Genomic DNA, 23,354 nt, shown 5'->3' on the forward strand with positions numbered 1-23,354 from the left:
ACTAGTTGAGGAACAATGACATTTGTTTGGTTTCTTAGTCAGACCTCACTAGTATAGAGTGCATCTTTAATTCTGCAAAGGTACAAAAATACAAGTTCCCATCACATTCTCTGGGAACACATTATCTAGAGCTTTTAAAATTAAAGTTTCTTTGAAGCCTCAAGATCCATAAAAAAATATTTTTAACTGCATTTGCTAACACTGAGCATGTTCAGAATCAATGCAATAATACATTTAAGGTAACGTACTTGAAACATCTTCAAAACCATCCCAGAATTCTTTGACGTTGGTGTTTGAAATAATACTGTCTTTGCAATTCAAGATATCAGCTTGCTGGTTTCCAAAATCTAGACTAATTGACTCAGCTTTCCATAGGCTGAAGTTCATTTTCTTATGCATACCGGACACTAACACAGGCTGTAAAAACAAATAAAATAAAAATAAATCAATACTTATCCTTTCTCAAGTAAACACATCCTTCAATTAAACAAGCACAAATGCATCTGAAACACACCCCAAAGACCTTGGCCCTATGGAGCTGTTAACACTTCCTCCATCAGCAACCACAGCTGGCATGTCCTACACACACCTTCTGGAATCTGAATCACCCTAACAGTTATTTCTTATTTATCATCAGAAGTTAACTGAAGTTTAAGCTACACGAGGTTCCTGTGTGGGCTGTACCTGACAAGCTTCTGCCCACTAATTATACACTGTCAGAATGTGTCCTTTAACATGACTCCCCAGAGTCCATCCCAAGTTCACTCCACAGCCCGAGCGCTCAGTACCCACCCTGCCCTGTTTCCAGCACTCTTTGAACAGCTTCCAGTTGTTGTTGTTTTTATGGTCTCTGAGCCACAAAACGTGCTTATCACAGATCCACGAATACTGAATATCACTGTACAGTTTACTGCTGTCATCCTGAATACATTTTCTGTCATCCTTTGGCTCATCTTTTATTTCAGATTTTACATTTATCTTTGGTGCTCTGTTTGGTGGGATCTTGTTTTCCACTACTGAAGCAATTATGTCATCAAGAATGTTTGGCATAGTCCTTCCACTCTTGCCACTCTATTAGAAAACAAACAAATGTATGCTTAAGCAACGTAAAAGCAACTAAAAATAATGCAATTCCTTTTGCAGTAGAATGACAGCATTTCACTACTAAATAGCAGCTTGCAGTTATCTGCTTCCTTTGTAGGAAATCGCATGCATTCTTACATGGAAAAAGTCAGAAATATACAGTTACTACTAAACTCAATATATTGCAATCTTCCTTTATTTTGTCAGGTTAAGGCTTTATCTAACTTCACGGACATTTTCTTCATAGTATGCATCAATTATCACTGTATATATAAGAAAATAAATAAAATGTTAACGCAAATGCAGGTGTGCATATAAAGTTTTAATGATCAATGAGTATGTAGAGCAATACAGCTATCGAACTGCTCTAACTACAACGTATCAAACAAATGACAGAGATTTTCAAAACCTGATATAAAACCCACGTGCCTTGTAAACACTTACTGCTGTTCCTGTCGAGTAAACGGGAGCAAAAGCAATACCAGCATCTGTAGAACCTAGACGCAGCTTGCCGGCTGTTGTAGTTAATAAATCTCGTAAGGTTGAGCCCTGCTCGTTGTTCTGGGATGAAGGAGGGGAGTTTTTACAGTTTTGGGACTCTAAATTATCCTGGTCTTTCTCTTCTTTTGAATGTTTTCCAGAAGGACATTCTTTATTCTCTAAAACAAAAGTAAAAAAATGACAGTTTTCACCGCTGTATCACGATGCAGACATAGGAACAGCACCAGCATCCTGCGTTTTATAGTGGTGGTAACATACTGTAGCACTAGTGCTTTATTCACCTGAAAACACACCAAAGGATGAACTAGATCCTTCAAAATGCAGTCAAAGAGTGTGACTGTGACAATGCCTTCCTCAGCATCTCAGACATGCAGCTGAGTGAGCACCTGTCACAAACGAGACATGCTGTAGCTGGAAATAGTGCCACATCACGCGTGTGTTCCATTAGTGGCTCTTTTGGTAACAGGTTCTGATGCCACCAGAAGGCATTGCAGCTTCAACGTTAAAATTAAGGGGCAAAAGAACATCACCTCTGCTTTTTGCTGAACCAAAAACTGTGTGAATCTCCCTCATTAATTCAACTGTGTTATCACTGGCACTATCACCCCCAAAGTCATTGGCATAATATAACAAACAAGTACCTTTCTTTTCTTCTCTGGCCTTCTGCTCTGCAAGATCGGCTAACCAGTGCAGCGGGGACTGGGACTCGGGCGGCGTTGACTTGCTGTCTGTGCTTACATCGCTCCTCGGACTCGTGTTCCCGTTTGTCTCAGACTTTTGAGGAGTGTTCTGCTGCTGAGACTCGGGCAGGCACAGAGAAATCTTATTACTGTGGTTAAGGACATTCTGCAAAACCTGTGAAGAACATTTATTTTTAGGTCTCGAACTTTGCTTTAATGTATTCCAAAGACAAGGCTAGCATTTAACCATTGGATATGCAAACTAAAATGCAACTGGTACTATCAAAATATAAAAATCCACAGGAATTGGAACACCTGAGCAAGCTGCCCTGTATGGACACATTTTCGACTCACCTGAGATACGCCATTCATTGCGGGGAGCTTGCCAGCTTGTGTGCTCTGCTTGCTGGTACACTGACAATGGGATTGAATTTCAAATTTTTCTCTAATATTGTGCATAGCATCTAGAAGATCTGTCAAAACTAGGAGACAATTAAGAACACCATCAATCACCACCTCTCAATCATTTCGTGAGCCTCTTTAAAATACACATGTGATGCTAAAATGCTATCTCCAAACCTTTTTGAAATTTAAACTATTAAAAAAGCTAAACTTATCACTTAAGAATACTACAGAAGGACTGCCCAGTTTACCTTAAAGCTTATGCAGAAAGAGACAAAGTCTTTAATTAAATAATTGCATGCTACTCTTCTGAATAATCTAACTTTTGCTCTGCATTCCCACTGCATGGCACACAGCCAGCCATTCATTATTAACTCCTCGTTGTTCAACGGGTTCATCTCTGCTTCATTTAATAAAACCGTCAAATTAGACTGAAGTGAGCCATGTCTTGACAAAAAAATTAGTACGTCGTCATGTAATTTAAGGCTGTTTGGCAATGGGTAGGCACAGAAGAACAAAACTGAGGTTATGTAGGCAGCCTTCACTGTGCTGTTTCCAGATGAGTGGTTCACTTCACAATTTAAAATTAAAACCAGTTTCAGTCTGGAACCTGTTCTGGAGAATGTCACAATTTGAATTAATTATGGAATCTAACCAACCTTCATTTCTACCTGAACTAACATGCAACAACCCACAAAATAATGAGCACGTCTGTATTTCCAGCTTAAAATAACTTGGGAATTTACTTAAGAAGTTTAAGGGCACATTCGAGTTTTCTATTCTCTGCTCTGCATCAATGCTGCCAGAATCACAAGCAAAGCTGCGCTAACAACCACCACCACTGCTAACCGCACCTCTTCATAAAACTGACTTGGCTGTAAGAAAACCTCCAAATTTCGCGAGGTTTAGGTTACTGCTTGGTTTTTCAATTATCACAAGCTCCTTCACTGTGTTTTGCTTTAAGATGCTCAACCAGTTCTTCAACCAAAACCACACATTAATTTCTATTTTTCTTTTTTTTTTTTTTTCTTTTTTCTTTTTTTTTTGGGTGGGTGTAGGAGACAGAAAACAGTGATAAACAATCCCCAAAACTCTGTTTCCACATAACACTCCTCAGTAGTACTAGTCTAAGATTTTCTTTTAATAGCTAAGGTCAGATTTATTAAGTACATTCCGGCTGTTTTATTCTGCTCTGAAAAGGTACAAAACAGTCAAACACCCTGAATTTCTTCACTGTCTGTCCCCAAAATCCCTTCAGACATCTATCAGCATGCTCCTCTTTCTCTCCATCATCTGTGCTCCTTGCTGGTACGTGCCCAGAATCACTTGCCCTCCTGTGATGATTTGACACAATTTGCAGGTTTTTAAGTGGAAGATGAGAAGTTTCAAGAAACAACTCTGGCCTCTCTTTACAGGAAGACGTGGGAACAAACACATCCAGCTTGTTTTCAGGTGGTCTTACCAGAGCCTGGAATAATCTGTGTTGGCATCAGGTGTTTGTGATCATGAGGCTGTCCCTTCACACACTTCATCCAGGCATATAACTCCTTGTCTGCAAAATAACATTGCCAATTGTTTTACTTTCCTTACAGTGCTGAACAGACAGAGCTAACTAACATGTCTTCAGACTTGCTTTAGTTAGAAATGGTTTTCTACATACTGTGAAGCCTTCTGCCCTGGTACCCTGTGTGGCAAAGATTCACAACAGCTATTTTTCACAATAAGGGAAAGAGTGAAGATTTTTGACAATACTGAAATCTAAAACAGCCACAGCTGTAACACAGACCCCTGCCAGTAACCTCAATGTTTCAAAGTATATTCCCTTTATTACATTTAGCAAGTTGCCAGTTAAGCAGAAGCCAAAATCCTTTACAGTTGCTATTGAGGCATTAGATGCAGTCCTAGCGCAGAAAAGACACAACTAGGCTGCGACTGCATGGGTAGTTTAATTTGACACAAGCCACACTCCAACTGAAAGTGCCCGTCTTCAACCAGAGAGGGCCAAACAAACAAAAAAGATGAACTTTTAAGCAAATCAATTCTCTGATTTTGCCAACCATGCAGCTGCACCGATGTTACTGGTGACACAGAGGAGAGGGAAGCTGCATCACAGATTTATGTCAGATTAAAGCAACTGTGAACCACAAGTCTGTATGTACTGGCTGAAAAATCATTCGTGGCAGCAGAGAGGGCCTAACCGGTAGGAAAGAGACGCTTCCCATGACACTTCAGGAAGACTGTCCCTCCCCAAAAAATACGCGGTGTAAAGGCAAGAGAGAGGAAGAAAGAGAGCAAAAAAATGTCTGGCCAAGCAACTGCTCACCGAGCTGCTACGTGACTTGGGGACAGAAATAGGAATGTAACTTGTGTCTCAACCTCCAGTCTTGTATCCTATCCACTGAACTGACAGTTTCAAGAGACTCTTCAAATCTTTTTACTAGTTTGCTCAGCACCAGCAAAGTAAACTAAGAAGCACACCAAAGGAAGCATTTAGCACATTTAAAGCATTATTTTCTTACACTGTAATAGATAAGCAATATACCAAATGTTCCTTTCAGATAAATATTAGATTTGTTAGCTACTTTGTAGTTTCTGTAACTCCTAAAACATTGAAATACGTAACTGGTCACAAACATAAATTGAATCTAAAAACAAAACAGTATCTACTCAACACATTTTATCACTGAAATGCCATGTCATTCCACTTGATGGTGCCATGAACTGTCTGAAGGTAACAATGGCTGCACATTCATTCATTCATGTAGTAAAGTAATGAGAGAAGTCATTGATAAGTGTCTGAATAACAAATATTCAAACCTCTGACATTCCTGCTGAAGCAGGGGGAAACCAGTGTATTCTCAGTTACATTTAGCAACTGTAAAAACAACCACCAGTTCCAGGAAAAATGGTGTAATATAAAGTGCTATTATATGGGATGGGTGGGTGGTTCTGAACTTTGTAAGAGAGTGCCAAAGGAGTGAGATAGTTCACATGAATCCTACAGCATCGTTAGCAATAATGCCGCAGAGAAGGAAGCTATCGTACTTCTGCTTTTGCACGTAACGTTGTGACCAACAGTAAGGAGAAAGTCTTCCTGCTAGAAGACCGAGAAGCAGCCTGCTTCTGCATACTGCTTTTTTAAGCTAGGAAGACATTTTACTAAAACTTTCCTGGCGGGTTAACACGCACACTATAAAAAGTCTCTGACTGCATGTTCCCACTGGGGTAAATAATGTTGGGCCTATAGCCCAAGCCACGTCAGATGGATGCACACACATGCACACACAGACCCAAGCCAGTTAAGAGCTGCTGAAGCAGCCTCCAGCATTAAAGCACTGAAGACTGCTCTCAGTGCTGGAAAACACCAACATTAGTTCCCTAGAAACTTCAGGCTTTGATGGAAGTCTCTGGGAACATCCCATAACCGCAGTGTAGGAGGCCTCTTGCTGCAAGCCAAGGACAAAGTGGATGATCCTCTCTATTTGTTAAAGATTTGCCATCTGACAGTAAAGCTTCATTTTACTAACACTTCACATCTGTGACATTATGCTGCTATGACAAACATGGAAAAGCTTTTCCAAACGGCATTATACTTGAATCAGTTCCTGGCGCAGCGTCTGCCCGCAGGACCGTGCCAGGGCACAGCGCCTGCCACCGGGGAAGGCCACCCTGGAGCACCCATGTCACAGCCCAGGCTGGACGACCACATCAATCTTCCAAGTCATCCCTCTTTGCAACTGCAACCAGGCTGGGTCACTCAGGAAATACAGGTTTGCAAGTCACTCCTGTTGTACTTCACTACAGACTAGAAACTTATATTGAAGCACAGAATTAAGATTAAATTGATTACTTATGTGGGCTGCTGGATTGTGAAACCTCCACTAATGCTCATTTTAAATACTACGTGAAGTATTTTTCTCCATCTCACCTTTTTTTTTTTTTTTATAAGAATAAAGTAGGCTGTTAAGTCAATATAACAAACCATGTACTTCTGAAGGAGGACTCCAGAAATCACCCAAATCAAGGCAAGCCTTAACAGCAAGGAGTCACCAAAAAGCAGGGAAGCGTAATGGGAGTTCCAGTCTCACAGCTGAGGAACAAGATTTAACCTTGAGGGGCAAGGCACAAGCAATCCAAGACAATCCACACAAAGAAGACTGGAAAGCAGACAAAGACCTAAAACAGCCTCCACAGCAGTTGCTTTCTGAATGACTGATTCTACATCTACTGGCAAAAAGGAGGCGAAAAAGATCTAAGAGAAATCAAAGCACACAAGCAGTAATTTCACACTTTACAGAAAGGTAGTTATACTAGTGGATCAGCAGCTCTACAACAAATGAGAATAAACAGCCTATACAATACTCTAGTTCATAAAGAACTGACCTCTAGAACTTTTTCTTTCCTTTGCCTTGTAACAATCTAGGCAGACCACAAATCCACATTTTTGGCAGACCCAGTGAATGTTAAATAACGTGGCTTCACATGCATCACACATCTCACGGACTCCTCTCACTGCTCTCTTCCATGCAATTTTGGCTGAAATACAAAATAAGCAGAATAAAAGGACTGAAATTTAAATGCAAAGCACAGAATGAATAGTCTTTATAGATGAAGCATTCGTAATTTTCCCCTCAGATGCAACTGGGTGTGGAGGAAAGAAGGGATCCTTCATAAAGAGACCATCACCATCTGCCCCCTTAGTTGCGTTACACGGCATCCCCGTCAATTATAGTATCAATACACCATAAAGAAATTAAAGCACCCAAAAATCAAAGACTAAAGCAATACAGAAAGAACATTCCTGCTCAACATGAGTGGGCTGGAAGTATGAAGAACTTCTTTAACGTACGCTTTCAACCCATGCAACAGAGAGAGCGGGGTTTTCATCTGACTGCTTACGGGACACGTTTAATCTCAAGGGCAGCCTAACTGGTGAGTCGGAGGGTTCAAGTGGGCAGGAGGGGAGGGAGGTGCGTGTCCTGGAGACCTGGCTGCTCTCTGCCCCACCTCCTCCTCCTCCCGCCTGCCATCAGCAGAGCCACCAGCCCGTTTCCAGCCTGTGCCCATCTGCCACAGGACAGAAGGACAAACTGCGGCTTTGGTGGGGAGGAGGCAACAGCGTCAGCACACGCTCTGCGGGGCCCACGCTGTCACGTTATTCTCCTTTGTTTTGGGAAGCAGACACGTCAGAAACGCAACGTCTGTTGGCAGGAGTTGGTACCTGGCTCGCCGCGGGCCTTGGCGTGGAGCTGCCCGCTCCGGCGGGGGCTGGAGGCCCAGCTGGGAGCCGAGGCTGCTCCAGGCCCAGCGGCAGCCTGGCCCGGGCCCAGCGCAGGGACGGGGAACATCCCTGCCCCTTCCCAGCACACCCGCTTACAAAACAGCCCACGAAAAACCAACGTGACCATCCAATTAAGAGAACTACTGGAAAGGAAGCAGTAGGTCATGATGAACGCAAACGCTCGAGAAAAACTGCAGAACGCTGGAAAGCATCTGAGATTTCCTTACCGTCTTTTTTCACCCAGGACATAGCTGTTTTCTCAGATGTTACTAACTGACAAAATTTATCACCTATGATATCTAGAATGTATTTAGAAGTTTCTAGGTCCAGTTCATCATCCTCATAGTTTTCGTGCGTCCATAAACTCAGTGCTTCATCATCATATTGATCAGGAGAGGAGAAACCGTCTATTCGAACCACTCCATTCTTACTAAAAGATAACCTAAAAATGAAAATAGATAGTTTAACTGCATAGATCGTTATAGTCTGAGACTTAAGAGTTTAACTTGCTAATTAACCTCACTGCTTACATCTTACAAGTTTTCCTTAATTTCTTTAGCATTCTGCCATATTCTTTAAAAACAAATCCTAGTGCCAAAACTAGTTTTAAAACAAACAGTAAAGCAGTATGAAAACTAAACCATACTTTTTAGGCACTTTTTGCATTCAGTTCACTCATCATTCTCTCTGTGTAACATTTATTACTGCTTTAAAATTGCAAACAGGAAAACTCTCTCTCCGCCCCCACCACCCTGCCAAAGTTTGGTTGTATGGTTCTACCTATTACACACCCCTAATTTTCTGAGCTCCTGTGACAGCAATCGCTCAGTCTCACTCATTTTATAGATCTATCCCACTGCTCTCACTACTCAGAGAACAAGACTTATAACACTGTATTTAAGTCTTTATAGGCAGAACAAATCACTAATACAACAGTTCTGTAGCCGCTAATTTCTGATCTTTAGAATAACTGAAGGCTTTCCTGTTATCCTACCTGGTATCATTCCACCAACCATGCCTACATTTAGCCTGGTTTTAAGCAGTAACAATTAACTTTTCCATCTTGCTTATACAGGATAATTCATTATACATATGCGATTGTTATAACAGTTAAGGAATTTCACAGCAATGCCAGTAAAATAGTCCTGAACTCAGAACTAAGACCAAAACCAACACTCAGATGTGTATTTAATGAACAAGAAGAAATGATGAATTTTCAGTTACAACAGTGAATTCCAACATTAGTGCAAATTTCATTTACAGTTCGAGCCCTACTATCTAAACACAATGAAAATAATTTATCTGCTGTGAAATTTACCACAATATATTCAAAACAGTCACATTTTAAAATTCCATAACTGTGTTTTTAAATGTTGGCAGAATTCTGTCACTGATGTTCTCTTTTACACAAGATAAAAAACCCCCAACCATCAACAACACCACATTAAGAAGCAAATATGCTCATGCAGAAGGTATTCTGAGTCCAACCTTGAAATGATTGCTGTAGGACTACCAAGGCTTGTAACTAAACCTTCATTATAAAAAATTAAACCCTACCTAGGGAACAACTGCCTGTCCAGAACAAGCTGGATATACACTGACAACACAGCCCACGTGCAAATTAAAGCTGTTCTGTTCTCCCTTGGTCACTGTTCTGCCTGCGTCACGGACGCTACGCTGCATCCTGGGAAATTTTCTTCCCAACTTGTGATTTTTCCTTGATTAGCCATTAATTGTGAAAAAGGAGGTCACAGCTCCTCTGTCCTCAGAAACTGCCAGAAAACCCTGAGCAGCGTTCCCACCATCCACTGGCATAAGAACAACCAGGAATTAACGCAACTCTGCGGTTGTACAGCTTGTCCAGAATAACCGAAGCTTGCCTTTTGAAAATCCCACTTCAAATGTCAGACACCTGCGTAATGGTGATGTGCTGTATTTTCTACTTGCCTAAGGTACCCTGGGCAGCTGTTCTGATGTCTTTGCTATAAAGCTTTAAACAGCAATAAAGTCGATCCACAAAAGAAATAAGAAATACGAATGTAAATACTGTTAAATTAGTGTCTTTTATCAGGCAGACTGACTGAGCCAGAAAAATCAGACAAGTTTTCAAGCATGCAAGTCCTTTGTCAGTGTTATTTTTAAAAGTTAAACCACCACATTATCAGGAAATCACTGTACTTACCGCCGAAAGTAGTAAAATCTACAAAATACTGGCGAGTGAGTTGGTTCTTCTCCTTTCTTACTTCTTATTAACCTACATTCTCTGCATTTTTGCAAATTTGGTCCTATTTCAGAGCAAGAATCATCCTGCAAAAAGGACTCTCCTGTTTGCTTCAGCTTCTTTACTTTGCGCCAGTCCTTCAACACTGAGCGTGGTATGCCAGCTGCAAGGGAAGGAGAGGTTCAGGTGAGGTACTGGTAGCCCCTGTTTGCAGAACCCAGTCACATCAGTCCGTGTTCAACAAGCACACTTGTTGAAGTGCACCTGCATAACATATTTCACTATTACTTCCACCTGTCCACCTATCGGCACCAAAGTTTGAAAGGCACAGGGACCAACGAGCCTTTTACAGGCTGGAGCACAGGTCACTGCCTGCTGAGCTACCAGGAATACCCAGGACGCTGTGTTTTCTATTAGGTTTATCACTCACCAACTATTCCCTAAAAAACAGCTCCAGACTCTCCTTCTTACAAAACCAGCAAAGAAATACAATACCCCAAGAAAGAAACATTCTATTTCTGTTTCAGACGAAGATCTATGCAAAAAGGTAACAATTCAATGAAAGCAGAGCTTAAAAAAAATCCTGCCTCTTCAAAATTTATTTTTGCTGGGGTTAGAGATGATTACAGAAGAGCAGCTCTGTCCACATGTAACTCAACTGAACTTAATGCAAAATATCTGACATAAGGAAGAACAGAATCCTCTACCCTCTGTCAATTTTGTTGGCTTTGGGAGGTTGACCACTACAGTTCTATTTTTGATATGGAAGTCAGCAGATCCGACACTGAGTAACACGAGGAGCAAGTCTATTGAGTAATCTGTGCAATTTCCACATTTTGAAACTGAACCCTGTTGTTATTTAACTAGGTTTTCATTTTAATTACTTTTAAAAGTGGCACCAGTTTTATCTACAGATGGATAGGCATATCCGTCTTTTCATCTACCACCACTCTTGAAAGTTCACATCCTGTAAACGGGGACCTGATGTTGAATGACAGAGGTCAGGGTGCTAACCCTGGACTTGGTACCCGAGTTTGGATCTGTACTTTGCCAGAGATGACTTGTGCAAACTTTGCAAGTGACAGACTGCCTGTGCCTCAGTTCACGGCCTACAAACACCCTCCCAACTCACCCGAGGAGCACGATGATATCTGGATTAAAACCTGGGAGTAGCAAAGGCCGAAGTACAGGTTTGCTAGTCCAAACCAATGTTTTCTGCCTTGGAACCAGAGATCTGGGAGTGATCTGGGAGCTGCCAGACTTCCAGCTCTGCGGGCAGGAACCTGGAAGACCCACGGTGCTCGCAGACTGCGGAACGCCGGGCTCTGCAGGAGGCTCTGCAGGAGGCCGCCGCGCAGCCCGCAGCTCTGAGGGCTCTGGCTTGCACACGACCTCCCGGGGGCTTCCAAAACAGCATCAGGACACAGTGGTTTTCAAGCCTGGCAGCAACCAGATACCACCCACACGGCAAACCTGCCACCGAGCCCCCGGCCCTGAAGCACAGTTATCTTCAGCTGCCTACCCAGAGCCCGGGCAGTCATTCCATGGCAACCTGTGCTTTCCTGAAAGCTCCTCAGAGTTGATTATGTTTTTGTATCTATCTTCGTGGAAAGTCTTTTTTTGTAAGAAAATCTCTGAACAGCGCTCTCTCAGAAATTAAAATGAAGCTTCCCCAAGGTAAACTGACAGGAGTACCAGAAACGCTCATGTATTTAAAGGGTCAAGTAAGGGAAATGGGCAGAAAGACCCAAGGCCTATTAAAATTTCTAGAGAGGATGACAAGCACAAGAAGCTGCCACCACAGCACAGGCCCAGCCTGTTGACGTGCAGGACGCAGGCTGTGCGACTCACCAGAGAACGTAATACCAACTCCTACCCATCTCCATAAAGTGTTATCATATATCACTCTGACACCCAGGCACCACTAGCCAAACATGAAGCGACTGCCCGCCCTTAACTTAGGTACGCAATCCTTCTACAACAAACCTACAAAGAATCTTTTGCAACAATACAAAGGTCAGAAAGACCTAACATGTTACATGTATATATTTACAGTCTCCTTCAGAAGTAAAACAGAGAAAGACTTTATAGGTATGTTCTCCTTGATCTTCCCTTTAGTTGGGAGCGGGGGGGAAGGTAATACTACTCTCACTGGACCCAAGCCAGAGTAGCTTAGACTGCAACACTTCCAGCACCCTGTACAACTTCAGCATCGAGCACTCTCAGAGAGCAGACAAGTAACTTCACACACCATGCAGTGAAAAGCCAGAGAACGTAATTAGAAGGAGCAGTGCTCATTTTCTTACTACCCATACTTTAAAATTATTGCGAAAAGTAATTTAATGTGAGACTTTTTCATACTTGACCAGAACAAAGACAAAGGACTAGTCCTTGGAGAAGAATAAGCTGGGATACAAAAATAAGGTAAGTTCTTAAATAAAATCCCTCATGCTGGCAGACCAGTTTCTTTTTTCAGACAAATCTCGTTACAATCTGCTACATGCTCCAGCATTACATTTACATTGAAATTTGTGTTTCCCTAAATTTCTTTATTCCTTAAACAAGAGGCACTTAACACCATGTAAATACACAAGCTCGTTAGGAGTGTGAAATGACTCTCCCTCAAACCTTTCATTAAATTAACCAAATTGTAACAGAGTGGCATGAGGCTCTCAAGGAACTGCCTCTGGCTTCCTGATCAAAGGATGAATAAAGTTCAACAATAGCAAACCTCTCCCTCCAGTAGCGCTCCAAAAATAAATGCATTAGATCTTTTAAAATAGATATATGTCTCAATACAAGCAACACAATATGCACCAGTCTGTTAAATTCTGATGGACGGCATAAACCAGTTTGTTTACTGCTCATTTTTAGGCCCAGAACCAGTTTGTTAACACACATATACAAAATGCCAAATTTCTTAAACCAGGATATTTCAAATGGCCTCGAGACATATAAATCTGGACCCAGTCACTTACACAAGTATGCTTTTTAAGTCTTTTCCCAGCTATCGTGCATGACAAACCCTCCAGGATTAACATTGCTAGACTTCGTATTAGTCTGTCCCTTCCAAATCAGATTAATATACTCACTGCTGTTGCTGCCGCTCTGCAACTTCAGCTTGCTTTTTTCTTTGGCACTCCTGCTAAGAACACCATTCGGTTTTACTTCTTCCTCTGTATCACCCTTTTTTTTCTGCAAATCATTTTGTTTCTTTTTGTAAGTTGGCTTGGGCTGCCGTTTAGTCCTTTGCTCTGACTTGCTCTCACTTTCATCAGAGTCTCCGCTTTCAGAGCCAGACTCGTAAGTTCGTTTTGCTTTTCTCCTAGGGTGCTTCTCTTCCTTCGCAAACTTATCTGCCAAGATCTTACTATCTATGTTATTCTGCAAATCATTTGATGTAGAAGCTATTAAATTGACAGTACATGGCTTAATAATTTCTGAAACACTGTTCCCTGAATTCTCTTTTTTATTAGTGTTTTTATCTTCCTCTGAATGTCTCGTTAGCCAAGCCTTTTTCAGTTTAGTGTGGTAGTTTGGCTGACTCGTCTGGGAAGTTTGCCCAGTGCCTACAGAGTTCGCTTTGTTTATCGTATTACAGACGATAGCACTGTCTAGGGAGAGAGAGGTTGAAAATGTCTGATTTTTCGCAGAGTTGGACTCGGTCTCACTGGTGTTACTACTTTTAAACTGAGCCGCGGCCAAGGCTGCCTTGTGCTTTTTCAAATGGACAAAGTCGGTGGAGGTGGAGAACCCCGAGCCGGGCTGAGCAGCGCTGCCTGTCTTGCCAGCGGCGGGTGTAACCGGAGCCGCAGTGCTGACCTTGCACTCCTGGGCCTGCGCCACCACCTGGCTCGCGGCTCTGGAGGCAGGACACTCCAGCGGCGTGCAGGCCAGGACCGCGTTCGATAAGGAGTAAGTCACTTCTGAACTGCCCCAGCTTGACACGCTGGTAGTTGTTGCTGCCGAGGTGGTGACACCCGTTTTGGTGCTGCAGATCATCGTTGTGGTGGGGGCGACAGCACGAGGAATGCTGCCTTGCGAGACAGCTGGAAATTTCTTTTCATACTGTGTGCGAGCACTGTCTGAGTTCATATTTGGCAGAATGATTCTTCCAGTCTCCCTGGCTTCCGCTGTTTTCAGGCAATCTGCTTGATTTGTCACAGCTGAAGACCTCTCGCTAACTCGATCTTTGGAAGCAGACTGCATTGCTGGTACGCTATCGTGTTTCGTGCTAGAAGGAGGACGCACAATAACAGATGCTGTAGCGGACTGTGACTTTCCACTCATTCTTTCAATGTGCCAATCCACTTTTTCATTGTTTGCGGCATTATTTGACTTCCATATTTCTGACAAATTCTGTTCGGAAGCGCCCTTGTAAACAGTCTGAGCTTCCTTAGGCTCAGGTACTAAAGTTGGTGGTTTCTGCAACTCCTGTATTTTGCCACCCCCAGCATTAACAGGCTGAACGGGGGTCAGAGTCGGAGGTGAGAGGCTGCTATAGCCGCTTTCCTTCTTCTCCAGGTTCTGGTGCACAGGGGGGTGAAACACGGGGGCTCTATGCAAGGCAGGCATGCTCCGGAGTGTATTTGAAGATGAGACTGACAACTGAGTAGGGCTCCTGCTGTCACTTCTAAAAGAACTGACAGACTGCACTGATTGCGAAAGCTGCTCAGGGATCTTGCTTGCAGAGCCTTCACTCTCTGGTTGGTGCTTAATTAAAGGTGGAGGTTTTGAAAGAGAAGAAATGTAAGAGGGGAGAGACTGGGGACTAGCTGCTGAGGGACAATTAGTTTGCTTATCAACATACACGCTTGAAGCTTCCTTTGACGGGTACGATCTTGGTGGTTCATTTACCACACTGTTAGACAAGGTGGTGAAATAGTTACTCTGCGGCAAACTCTGTGGAACTGAATGCTTCATTTTATACAGTTCTGACACAGAGCGTTCAGTGTCTTTGTCGTATTTTACTGAATGGCTTTTGGGACTTGAAGATAAGGATGTTACCCTGGAGTAGTTCTCTCTCTCTCCCTCCAGTGCCTTCATTTTAGCTGTAAAAGGAGCAACTTCAATACTTTCTTGGAGTATCCGTCTGTGCTCTTCTTTGTATTTGCTCAGTCGCTCCCCAGACTCCTGTGGCGGCCTTGGCAGCTGGTTCAACATTGGATCTGCAAAATGTCTGTGCATATGGCTCTCCTTTGCTGCCTGTGTTCTGCTCTGCTCTAGCTCCGTCTTTACCGGTGCAGTTGTAACAGAACGTAAAGGTTCAATAAACGCTTTCCTCTCCAGCTCTCTGTTTGAAAAAGGTTAAGCAGACACAGATCAGTCTGAACGAAGCGCATGTGCTAAAGGGAAGACCTTTCTTCCCATGCTCTGAACAAAGTTATTTATTAACACAAAATAAACTTTTCTTTATATTAGGTACAATTTTCAAAAGTCTTCAGATGACTCAGGCACTCAAGTACCATTCCAAGTCAACAGGGTAGAGTCTGTTTTGCAACACACTGACAAACTTTCTTCTACCACAGGCACCCATGTTTATAAATAAACTAAAAATAAGCCAGAAAACAACATCAGCTGCTGAAAGGTACCCTCTCACACAGCACTGAACAGCAAACTTACTCTTTGTGATGCTCTACCATACTTTTGGACAACGGCGGGCTGGAATGCGCTGTCAGTTTGAGAGGCCGAAGGGGATCTGCGCTGGACGGTCGCACAGGAATGTGACTCAGTAAACCGAGGCTGTCAGCTGAGGTCACCGGGGTGGGCTGGTGTAACCAGGGGCTGGGAGTATTCTGTTAACACCAACCAAAACACAACAATGAAATCAGATTTCAGAACAATCACACGACCACAAGAGTTACTGTATCAAGTAGTACCAATGATCAGAGTGAAGTAATGTATTTCACCACCAAATCATACACAGTAAATAAAATTTAACGTTTTAAGTCACTTTTTGGTCAAGTGAAACATCTGATTGTTCTTCCCCTGGACTTGAGGCATATAAAATAGTTTACATGTTTCAGAAGTATTCTTAGAACCATGTAATTTTCAAGTCTTCAGTGTGACTAGTTAATTCTAGAATGGCATCAGCTCTTCAATGATTTGCAAGAAACATTTCTTTCAAAGGACAAACACAGTTCAGTATTTCTGGAAAACAATTTCATCTCCAGCTTTATAACAAATCTCAATATAGACAGAAGTATCTTCTATCACAACAGACAGAAGTATCTCTTTCCCGGATGGATCCTCTCCTCCCCGTCCCTCCAGATGATTAAGTATGATAATCCTAACTAAGCTGCTTTATTTTGCAGGCATTTTTATTTAGCATAATTTCATCAGCAGCACACTATTAAAACCATAAGCATACACACCTGCCACGCTTTTCAGCATGGCAAAAGCACAGCATGTACAGTTTTGTGCTGCGTACCCATCCCTCAAAACATGGCCAATACCGACCTCCTCTCTGTACACACTAATAATCTTAATTTATAAAACTACTTTTAATTGACTACTTGAGTAAATTCCTGTCTTCATGTCTTCTCTGAAACTTGTGTAGCAACTCTGCAGAAAAGACCAAGAGCCGCCATCCACCTCTCCCCTTCCCCTCTCCCCTCTGAGACCTGCTTAGGAGAAACACATGCCGAGCAGCGGCAAGGCAGGGCACTGCTCCGGTGCTGCTCAGGAGCTGGGGACAAGCCCAGAAGGGACCAGGACAAGGGCGAGCAGAACTTCCATGAGCACCCCAGAGCCCCTCCACCCCTGACTCCTGGCACTGCCCAGAAGTTCTTCCCCTGCTCTGCTCCTCTCCTCTCCTCCCCGGGTGAGAGCTGCGGCTGCAGCAGGGCAGCCATAGAGCTCTCATGCCACACGCACGCAGCGCAGAATAGATATGCAGGTGCAACAACTTTGAAGTTCTGATTTCTACGTTTTTGAATATTTAAAGCAACCACATGGGTTTTTGCTAACAGTTTTAGTGCATACGTTTCCTGGGCCAGGAGTTCCCACGCTGCGGTGAGTTCCCACGAATAACTTGTAAGCTGTATTAAAGTGTTATGCAAAAAAGGCCCGTCACCTTCTCCCTAGAGGAGCTGAGGAACATCTGCTTGAGCACCAAGCATTGCCCAAGCAGCTTTGTGACTCCACCTGCAACCATCCACGGCCCAGCACCAAGACAGGAGCTGCCAGGGCCACCGGCGGAGGGTAGGGAGAGGTGGGCTCGGGGCACGTTTCCTTCGGCACAGGGACACGGCTCAGCCCGGAGCCGAGGGCGGCTGCTGCTGCCGTGACAGCTGAAACACAGATACCCTCCTGCGACTGTGGCATCCATGCAAACCAAGGCTGGAAACGCCCGTTCTGGGTTGCTAAGACGTATTTTAAAAAGGCCTCCAGCGCGAGAGCCAGAAGACAAGTCACCACAAGACAATTGCCACATATCAACATAATTAAAAAGCTACGTGCCTCGGTATGCAGAGCTGCATACTTCAGGCAGCCAAAGTGAAAACAGAGTCTATCCTAAGTTCTTCAAAATGGACTTCAGCATGGGGTGGAGCAGGCAGCAACATGAAAAGATAAATCCACCTATAGTTTTCTCTTATGCTTTTCTTCTTTGCTGTGTTTGGCTTTATCACAGTTTAGATCAAACTGACTTCATATTACAAGGCCAACTCAAGCTGACTGTTCGGGAAAGACTCAACCACAATGGTTTGGCTTTTCTCAAGAATGAGGCTGGGGAAGAATAGCCTTCCTCATGATGAGAAAGAAAAAAATCTTTATAACCATTCAGGAACTCCAAGCTTTGACGCAAAGGCTTACAATTTGGCAGAAGGACCACTGTCAGCGACATGCCTTTTGTAGTCCCTGTGAAAATCTGCCCAAATTAGGCCAAGTTGTAAGCCTCTAAAAATCAGTATGCACATGCTCAGTGGAGGTTTGATTGAAGCTGGCAGTAAAGCTCTCCACAGTTTCTGTCTGCACTACACATGCTCCATCTTACAGTGTTCCCCTAAGGTGCCTGCAACAATCACGCCATATCCCGAGCCTGCAGGAGCTGAGAAAACTTTTCCTGTAATTGCCACGTCTGCCTGCCAAACACCGCCACACCGGGCACTGGGCTGAAAACAGACCATTTCTGCTGAGACTTCAGTGGTTACACGCAGCACACGGACACAGGAATCATCCTGACTTGAATTCAGAGGAGTAGAAAGCAGATGGGAAGGCAGGGATGTGTGTCAACAGGAACAGAAGGGGAGAAAAAGATATGCCAAGAAAGGGCACACAGATAAGTGTAAAGACAAGAGAAATGGGTGTGCAGTGCAAGAAAGATTTATAAATGCTAGAATACTTCTCTTCAGAACTTCCCACTGGATTTAGTACTCCTTCTGTCTCAGCCTTTCTACATTATTCAGTGAGCACACACAAAGTTTTGCTATGAAGACCATTGTCCTACCTCTCTTAGTATTTAACTTACACAATGGGTTTTCACAGTCTGATTTAGCAAATATTTACCCTCTGGACTTGAGGTCCCAAAGCAGCTGGTTGACCTCACTTGGTCATAAACTAAAAACAAACATTCAGCCTTTCCTTAAAATACTTAGGGAACCAAGGCCTGGAAGAACTCCCAACTCACGTCCACTTTGAGACAGAGCTTACAACTGGATTTCCATTCCTAGTTCTCAGCCTACTCAACCCACCATCACCGCACACTCGGTGTGATACATACTACTGAATCTGTACCTAGAAAACCGCTGTTGGGAGACACCAGCCCAAGCTCAATACGTTAAGAAGAAACAAGCTCCACTTACCCTTCTCAAGGAAGCCTCCGTGTTCACAGGAGTTTCTGGGTGGACCCATTTGGAGGAAGGCAGACCAAGTCCTGAGTAAGCATGTGTTCCATTTGGATACTGCCAAATAATTGGATAAAGCCCTAGCTGATTATAGGAAGCAGAAGGATGAGCTTGTCCAAGAAGATGTGGAGACTGGTGTTGTAACATCTGTTGCTGCTGCTGGTGTGCTAATGCCAAATGGCTTAAGCTGCTAGCATGAGCAGTCTCTAGTCGCGGGTGGCCACCCAGCAAGGAGGCAGCAGGCACTCCGGGCAACACTGCGGGAAGTAGATGAGGGTGATGAACAGAATGGTGAGATGCGCTGCTAAGGGGGTGAGTGTTAATAGCGGGCAAGGGAGCCTGCGCTGAAGACCCAGCTAGCAGATGGGATGAACCAGTTAATGCAGGATGATGAGCGTTTGGATTTAAACAGGTTCGGTGGGATGAAGAATGCAGAGGATAATTATGCTGATGCAAATAAGGTGAAATGTGATTAGTTCCTGTTTCTTGTCCAATCAGAGTGGGGTCCCTGTACACTGTGAAATGTTCATTCTTGTCAATGATAAGAGGACTTTTAGTAGCTTCTAGAGCACTAACTCTAGCTGGCACTGGATGAAAACTAGACCTAGGCATATCATGATCAGTTTTATTGGCTGACCTTGTTAATCCAGTAGCATGGCTGTTTTGGGAACTAACCTTAGACTTCACAGTATCGGAAGATTGGGTGAATTTAGGCTTAACATCAGGTGACTTTGTTTTAGGATGATCAACTGAAGCACTAGGTTTTGACTTCACAGAATCGGGGGCTGGACTTTGTTTATGCAGTTTACTCTCTTCTGCTAGAGAAGCTACATTTAACGAAGACATGAAGGAGCCATACTGCACTTTTTCTTTGTCGGGATTTAAGTGTTCATTTACTGATAACGTTTTTACAACCCCAGGTTGCATCAAATCCGCTTTGTTAACAACACTGCTACCCCAACTTTGATCAGCTTCCTGTTTTCTTGCTTCAAGGAAATTTGCATTCGCAAACTGCTGTTTTAAATCACTGCTGTGAGATTCTATTTTCTGAACCGTTTGCAAACCAAAGGTACTTGCAGCATTACTCTGGCTGTCCTTTTCAGAGTTGTTTTCACTAGTAATGTCAACAACACATTTTGGAGTAGGAGGTCTGGGTACAAATTGCTCATTTTTTAATTCCGCAGCATGATGTTTTTCTGCATTGCACTCTTGAACATGTGGATCCTTGGCATTCTGCTCATAAGGTGTTGGCTGCTCTGCTGCACGGAGTGAAGATTTTTCCTGCTGATCCAGAATGGATGACTTCAGTCTTTCTGTCTCTTCATGTTTTTTATCCTCCTGTATTCCATCCCATGGAGACCGCCTCTCTGTTAGTGTCTGTTCTACTCCCTCAATACTTTGGGACTTTCCTTCTTCTCCATTTATCTTCGAAGTGTTCTTGCTTTTTAACTCATTCTCTGAATTTTGCTCTGAGGACGAATCTGTCAATCTTTTATTTGAGATTTCCGAGTCACTGCTCTCAGAGTAATCTGAGATATTGTCTGTGCGCAGTCTCTTCATATTTAACTTTTTTTCATCCTCTTCAGGTTTTCTTCTTTTACTAAGGAAGTGTTTGGTTTTGCTTTTGGGGTTTTCTGTAAAAGATAAAAACACATCTATCACATTTGCAGTCTAATATGGTTTTAAGCAGCTCTCCCTCCCTTTTCCAATAACTGCTTTTACCTCCTCGACCTATAAAATCATATCTATCTTCTTTCATCTTCTCTTCATCAGGCACGCTGCTATCGGAGCCTTTCCTCTTATTTGGTCGAGTATTCCTCTGTTGCTGGTGAGAATTCTGTTTTGGTGCTGCAGTTTGGGAATTCATTGCTGGTCTGGGACTATTTGCTTGTGCACGCGTATAATGACCCTAAAAATAATTTTGCGATTAATTGACTTCAATACAATTTCAATTAGTGGCTTTAAACATCTATTTTTAATATTCGCAACATACGAAAATACTTAGGTAAAAAGATAAATGTATCTACGTGGACTGTGTTGCTGTTCTGGTTGGAACGAGACCGTCGGCGTGAAGTGATGCCAATATTTTCACCTTTCAACAAAGAGTGAACAACATCATCTAGAAAGGTCATCTGAACCATAGAAGGATCAACATTCTGAGGTTCTAACACCTGGTTTATCAAAAAAAAAAAAAAGGGAGAAAAAACCAATAATCAGCAGATGTTCAGACACTGCCCAATCTTTATTTTCTGTATCAGTGTTCACCAGTCTATTTTGTGTGCTAAAGACTAATCAGAGCAAAGCCTATTTAATCCTGACAAGCAGAACTGGCATACAACTCAACAAAGGCTGGGAACAGAGTAAAACCAAAGCTAACTTGTCTACACAAATCACTGGAAAAATATCTTTTTCTTCTCTCTTCCTTTTTTTTTTAAAGTACCCATCACCACTTCCTCCCCCCTTCACTGACCTGCAAATCTGAGACTAAATGACACTGAGCTCTTCACAGAGTAACCCTTAAGTAGCAATAACAATAAAAACACTTTTCAAAATGTATTCAATATACTATCAAATATACTGCAGAAGTATATTACAATATTACTTCCAACAGAAGCGAACCTGCTGAAAGAGAGGAACTAAAATGATTGGAGATAAGAACTCTGAGACCAGTGAAGTGTTACTAGTACAGGATATTTCAGATAGAAGGAAAAGCTAAGTAAATCTTTAATGTGTCAAAAAGTGAAGAAAAATAATATTTGGGGAAAATTAATTACAGCAAATTAAGGGAAATAATATATTTGAGCATAAGACTAATCTTAAATTTTGATTGTTAGACATGATTTTGTCAGTCATTTCAAGGCAGACGGACCATTCACTATATTAGCGTGGAGTCATTACTCTGGTTTCCTGAGAGAGAATTCATCAGTGCCACTAAAAATACCAGCATCCATCCTTTTTGTAACATCAACTTCAGAAATACAACTAAACCCTACCACAGTAAATGTAAATTACGGTTGCAGTAAATGCTTAATTCAATAAATTGAAGAAAGAGGGTATTTCAATTGCTTGGAAGGAGTTATCGCTACTGCAGTTTCAAAAGATTTCGGCGTTGAGAAAAGAAATTCTCCGAACTGACAGGGAAGACCTGTTCTTAAAACCAGACTGCTTCACTTCAAAGACTTCACTAGTCAAATAGCCACAGCAGAAGAAAAGCAAAACTGTAGGACCGGTATTAATCACATCATTGCACAAACACTCAGCTCCAGCATGGTTTTCACCGCTAGTCCAAAGCAAAGTCATGCTGTCCTTTCAGCGCGGCAACAGACTTGCCCTGCTAGAACTCAACAACTCGGTGTATTTCAGAGCACCACAAAAAGAGGTTAAAAACTCCCGACACGCAGTTTACTTGAAGCCTGTTCTCTGAGTAGGACACGTGGAACTCACCTGGTCATTCATAACCACCATAGTGCGGGTGAAGAGATCATGATGGGTTATGATACCAGTAAACCACTGGGTGGCAGAATCCTGTCTGTACACTCTCACCCTGTAACCATTTAGCGAGTACGGACCTTTGGAGGGGAAGAAACAAAAAAGCCATTCAGGAATTCAGAAAAAAGGAAGCATAAATGGGTTTTCCTGGTTTCTTGAGCTTCAGAGCAAACATAGAGTGTACAGGGCATGGACAGCAAACTACAGGCAATTCGGGTGCAGCACTGCCTGTGGATTCTACTTTTATTCAGGAAGACATTTTGAAATGCAAATGGTACATTTAAGCATGCTTTAAGGTCAATTATGCTAACATTTTCAACATGCAATTTTCTTATCTAACTAAATCTTTCTGCAACCATGATGACAAATGATGGGAAAATTCCTGCCTACAAACAGCAACCATAGAAAAGTAATCTGTAAGGCTAGAAAGCGGCAGCAGCAGGTTATACAGAAGCTATTTAACAGGCTAGTCACATGCCCAGAGGCTCTGCTGGTGAAAAGATTTACATCTTGGTGGTTGGGCTCTGCATCTGCCAAGCCTTTCCCATAAGTGACCACAGAGCTTCCCTGCAAAGGCAGCCGAGCGATCCCGTCCCTGCTGTGGCCACACACAACACTCAAAAACACACAGCCTATGGAGACTTTAGCTCCTTTTTCCGATAGAAACCCTGCACACTGTCCCTTTGCAAAAACCACTTTAATTCACCTCCAAAAGCCCACGGTGAGACAGTATGATACAGTATATATTTTATAGCTTGTTTCAAGACACGGAAGTTGAGATCCAACAATTTTATTCACATTCCATGTTTCAGTTGATCACTGGGGCCATAAGCTTCATCACCCTTCAGTAT

At 42.8% G+C, this 23,354-nt stretch overlaps 1 protein-coding gene across 14 annotated transcripts in view; it reads right to left on the reverse strand.

The window, feature by feature from the left end:
- The window catches only part of JMJD1C (jumonji domain containing 1C), a 161,381-nt gene that overhangs the window by 11,496 nt on the left and 126,531 nt on the right, over nt 1–23,354 (reverse strand). For 5 of the 14 annotated variants that reach the window (XM_065068576.1, XM_065068589.1, XM_065068588.1 and 2 more), the window contains 15 exons: nt 22,459–22,583; nt 21,042–21,185; nt 20,737–20,923; nt 18,973–20,669; nt 15,791–15,963; nt 13,261–15,461; nt 10,130–10,331; nt 8,175–8,389; nt 7,050–7,202; nt 4,129–4,218; nt 2,619–2,746; nt 2,226–2,439; nt 1,513–1,742; nt 793–1,071; nt 249–417 (listed from right to left, as the gene is read on the reverse strand). In XM_065068576.1, the coding sequence (XP_064924648.1) occupies nt 249–417; nt 793–1,071; nt 1,513–1,742; nt 2,226–2,439; nt 2,619–2,746; nt 4,129–4,218; nt 7,050–7,202; nt 8,175–8,389; nt 10,130–10,331; nt 13,261–15,461; nt 15,791–15,963; nt 18,973–20,669; nt 20,737–20,923; nt 21,042–21,185; nt 22,459–22,583 (6,207 nt within the window). The other 9 variants (XM_065068578.1, XM_065068583.1, XM_065068584.1 and 6 more) reach the window with 7 other exon arrangements.

The sequence above is a fragment of the Columba livia genome, chromosome 6, assembly GCF_036013475.1.
Source record: "Columba livia isolate bColLiv1 breed racing homer chromosome 6, bColLiv1.pat.W.v2, whole genome shotgun sequence".
Classification (NCBI taxonomy): domain Eukaryota; kingdom Metazoa; phylum Chordata; class Aves; order Columbiformes; family Columbidae; genus Columba; species Columba livia.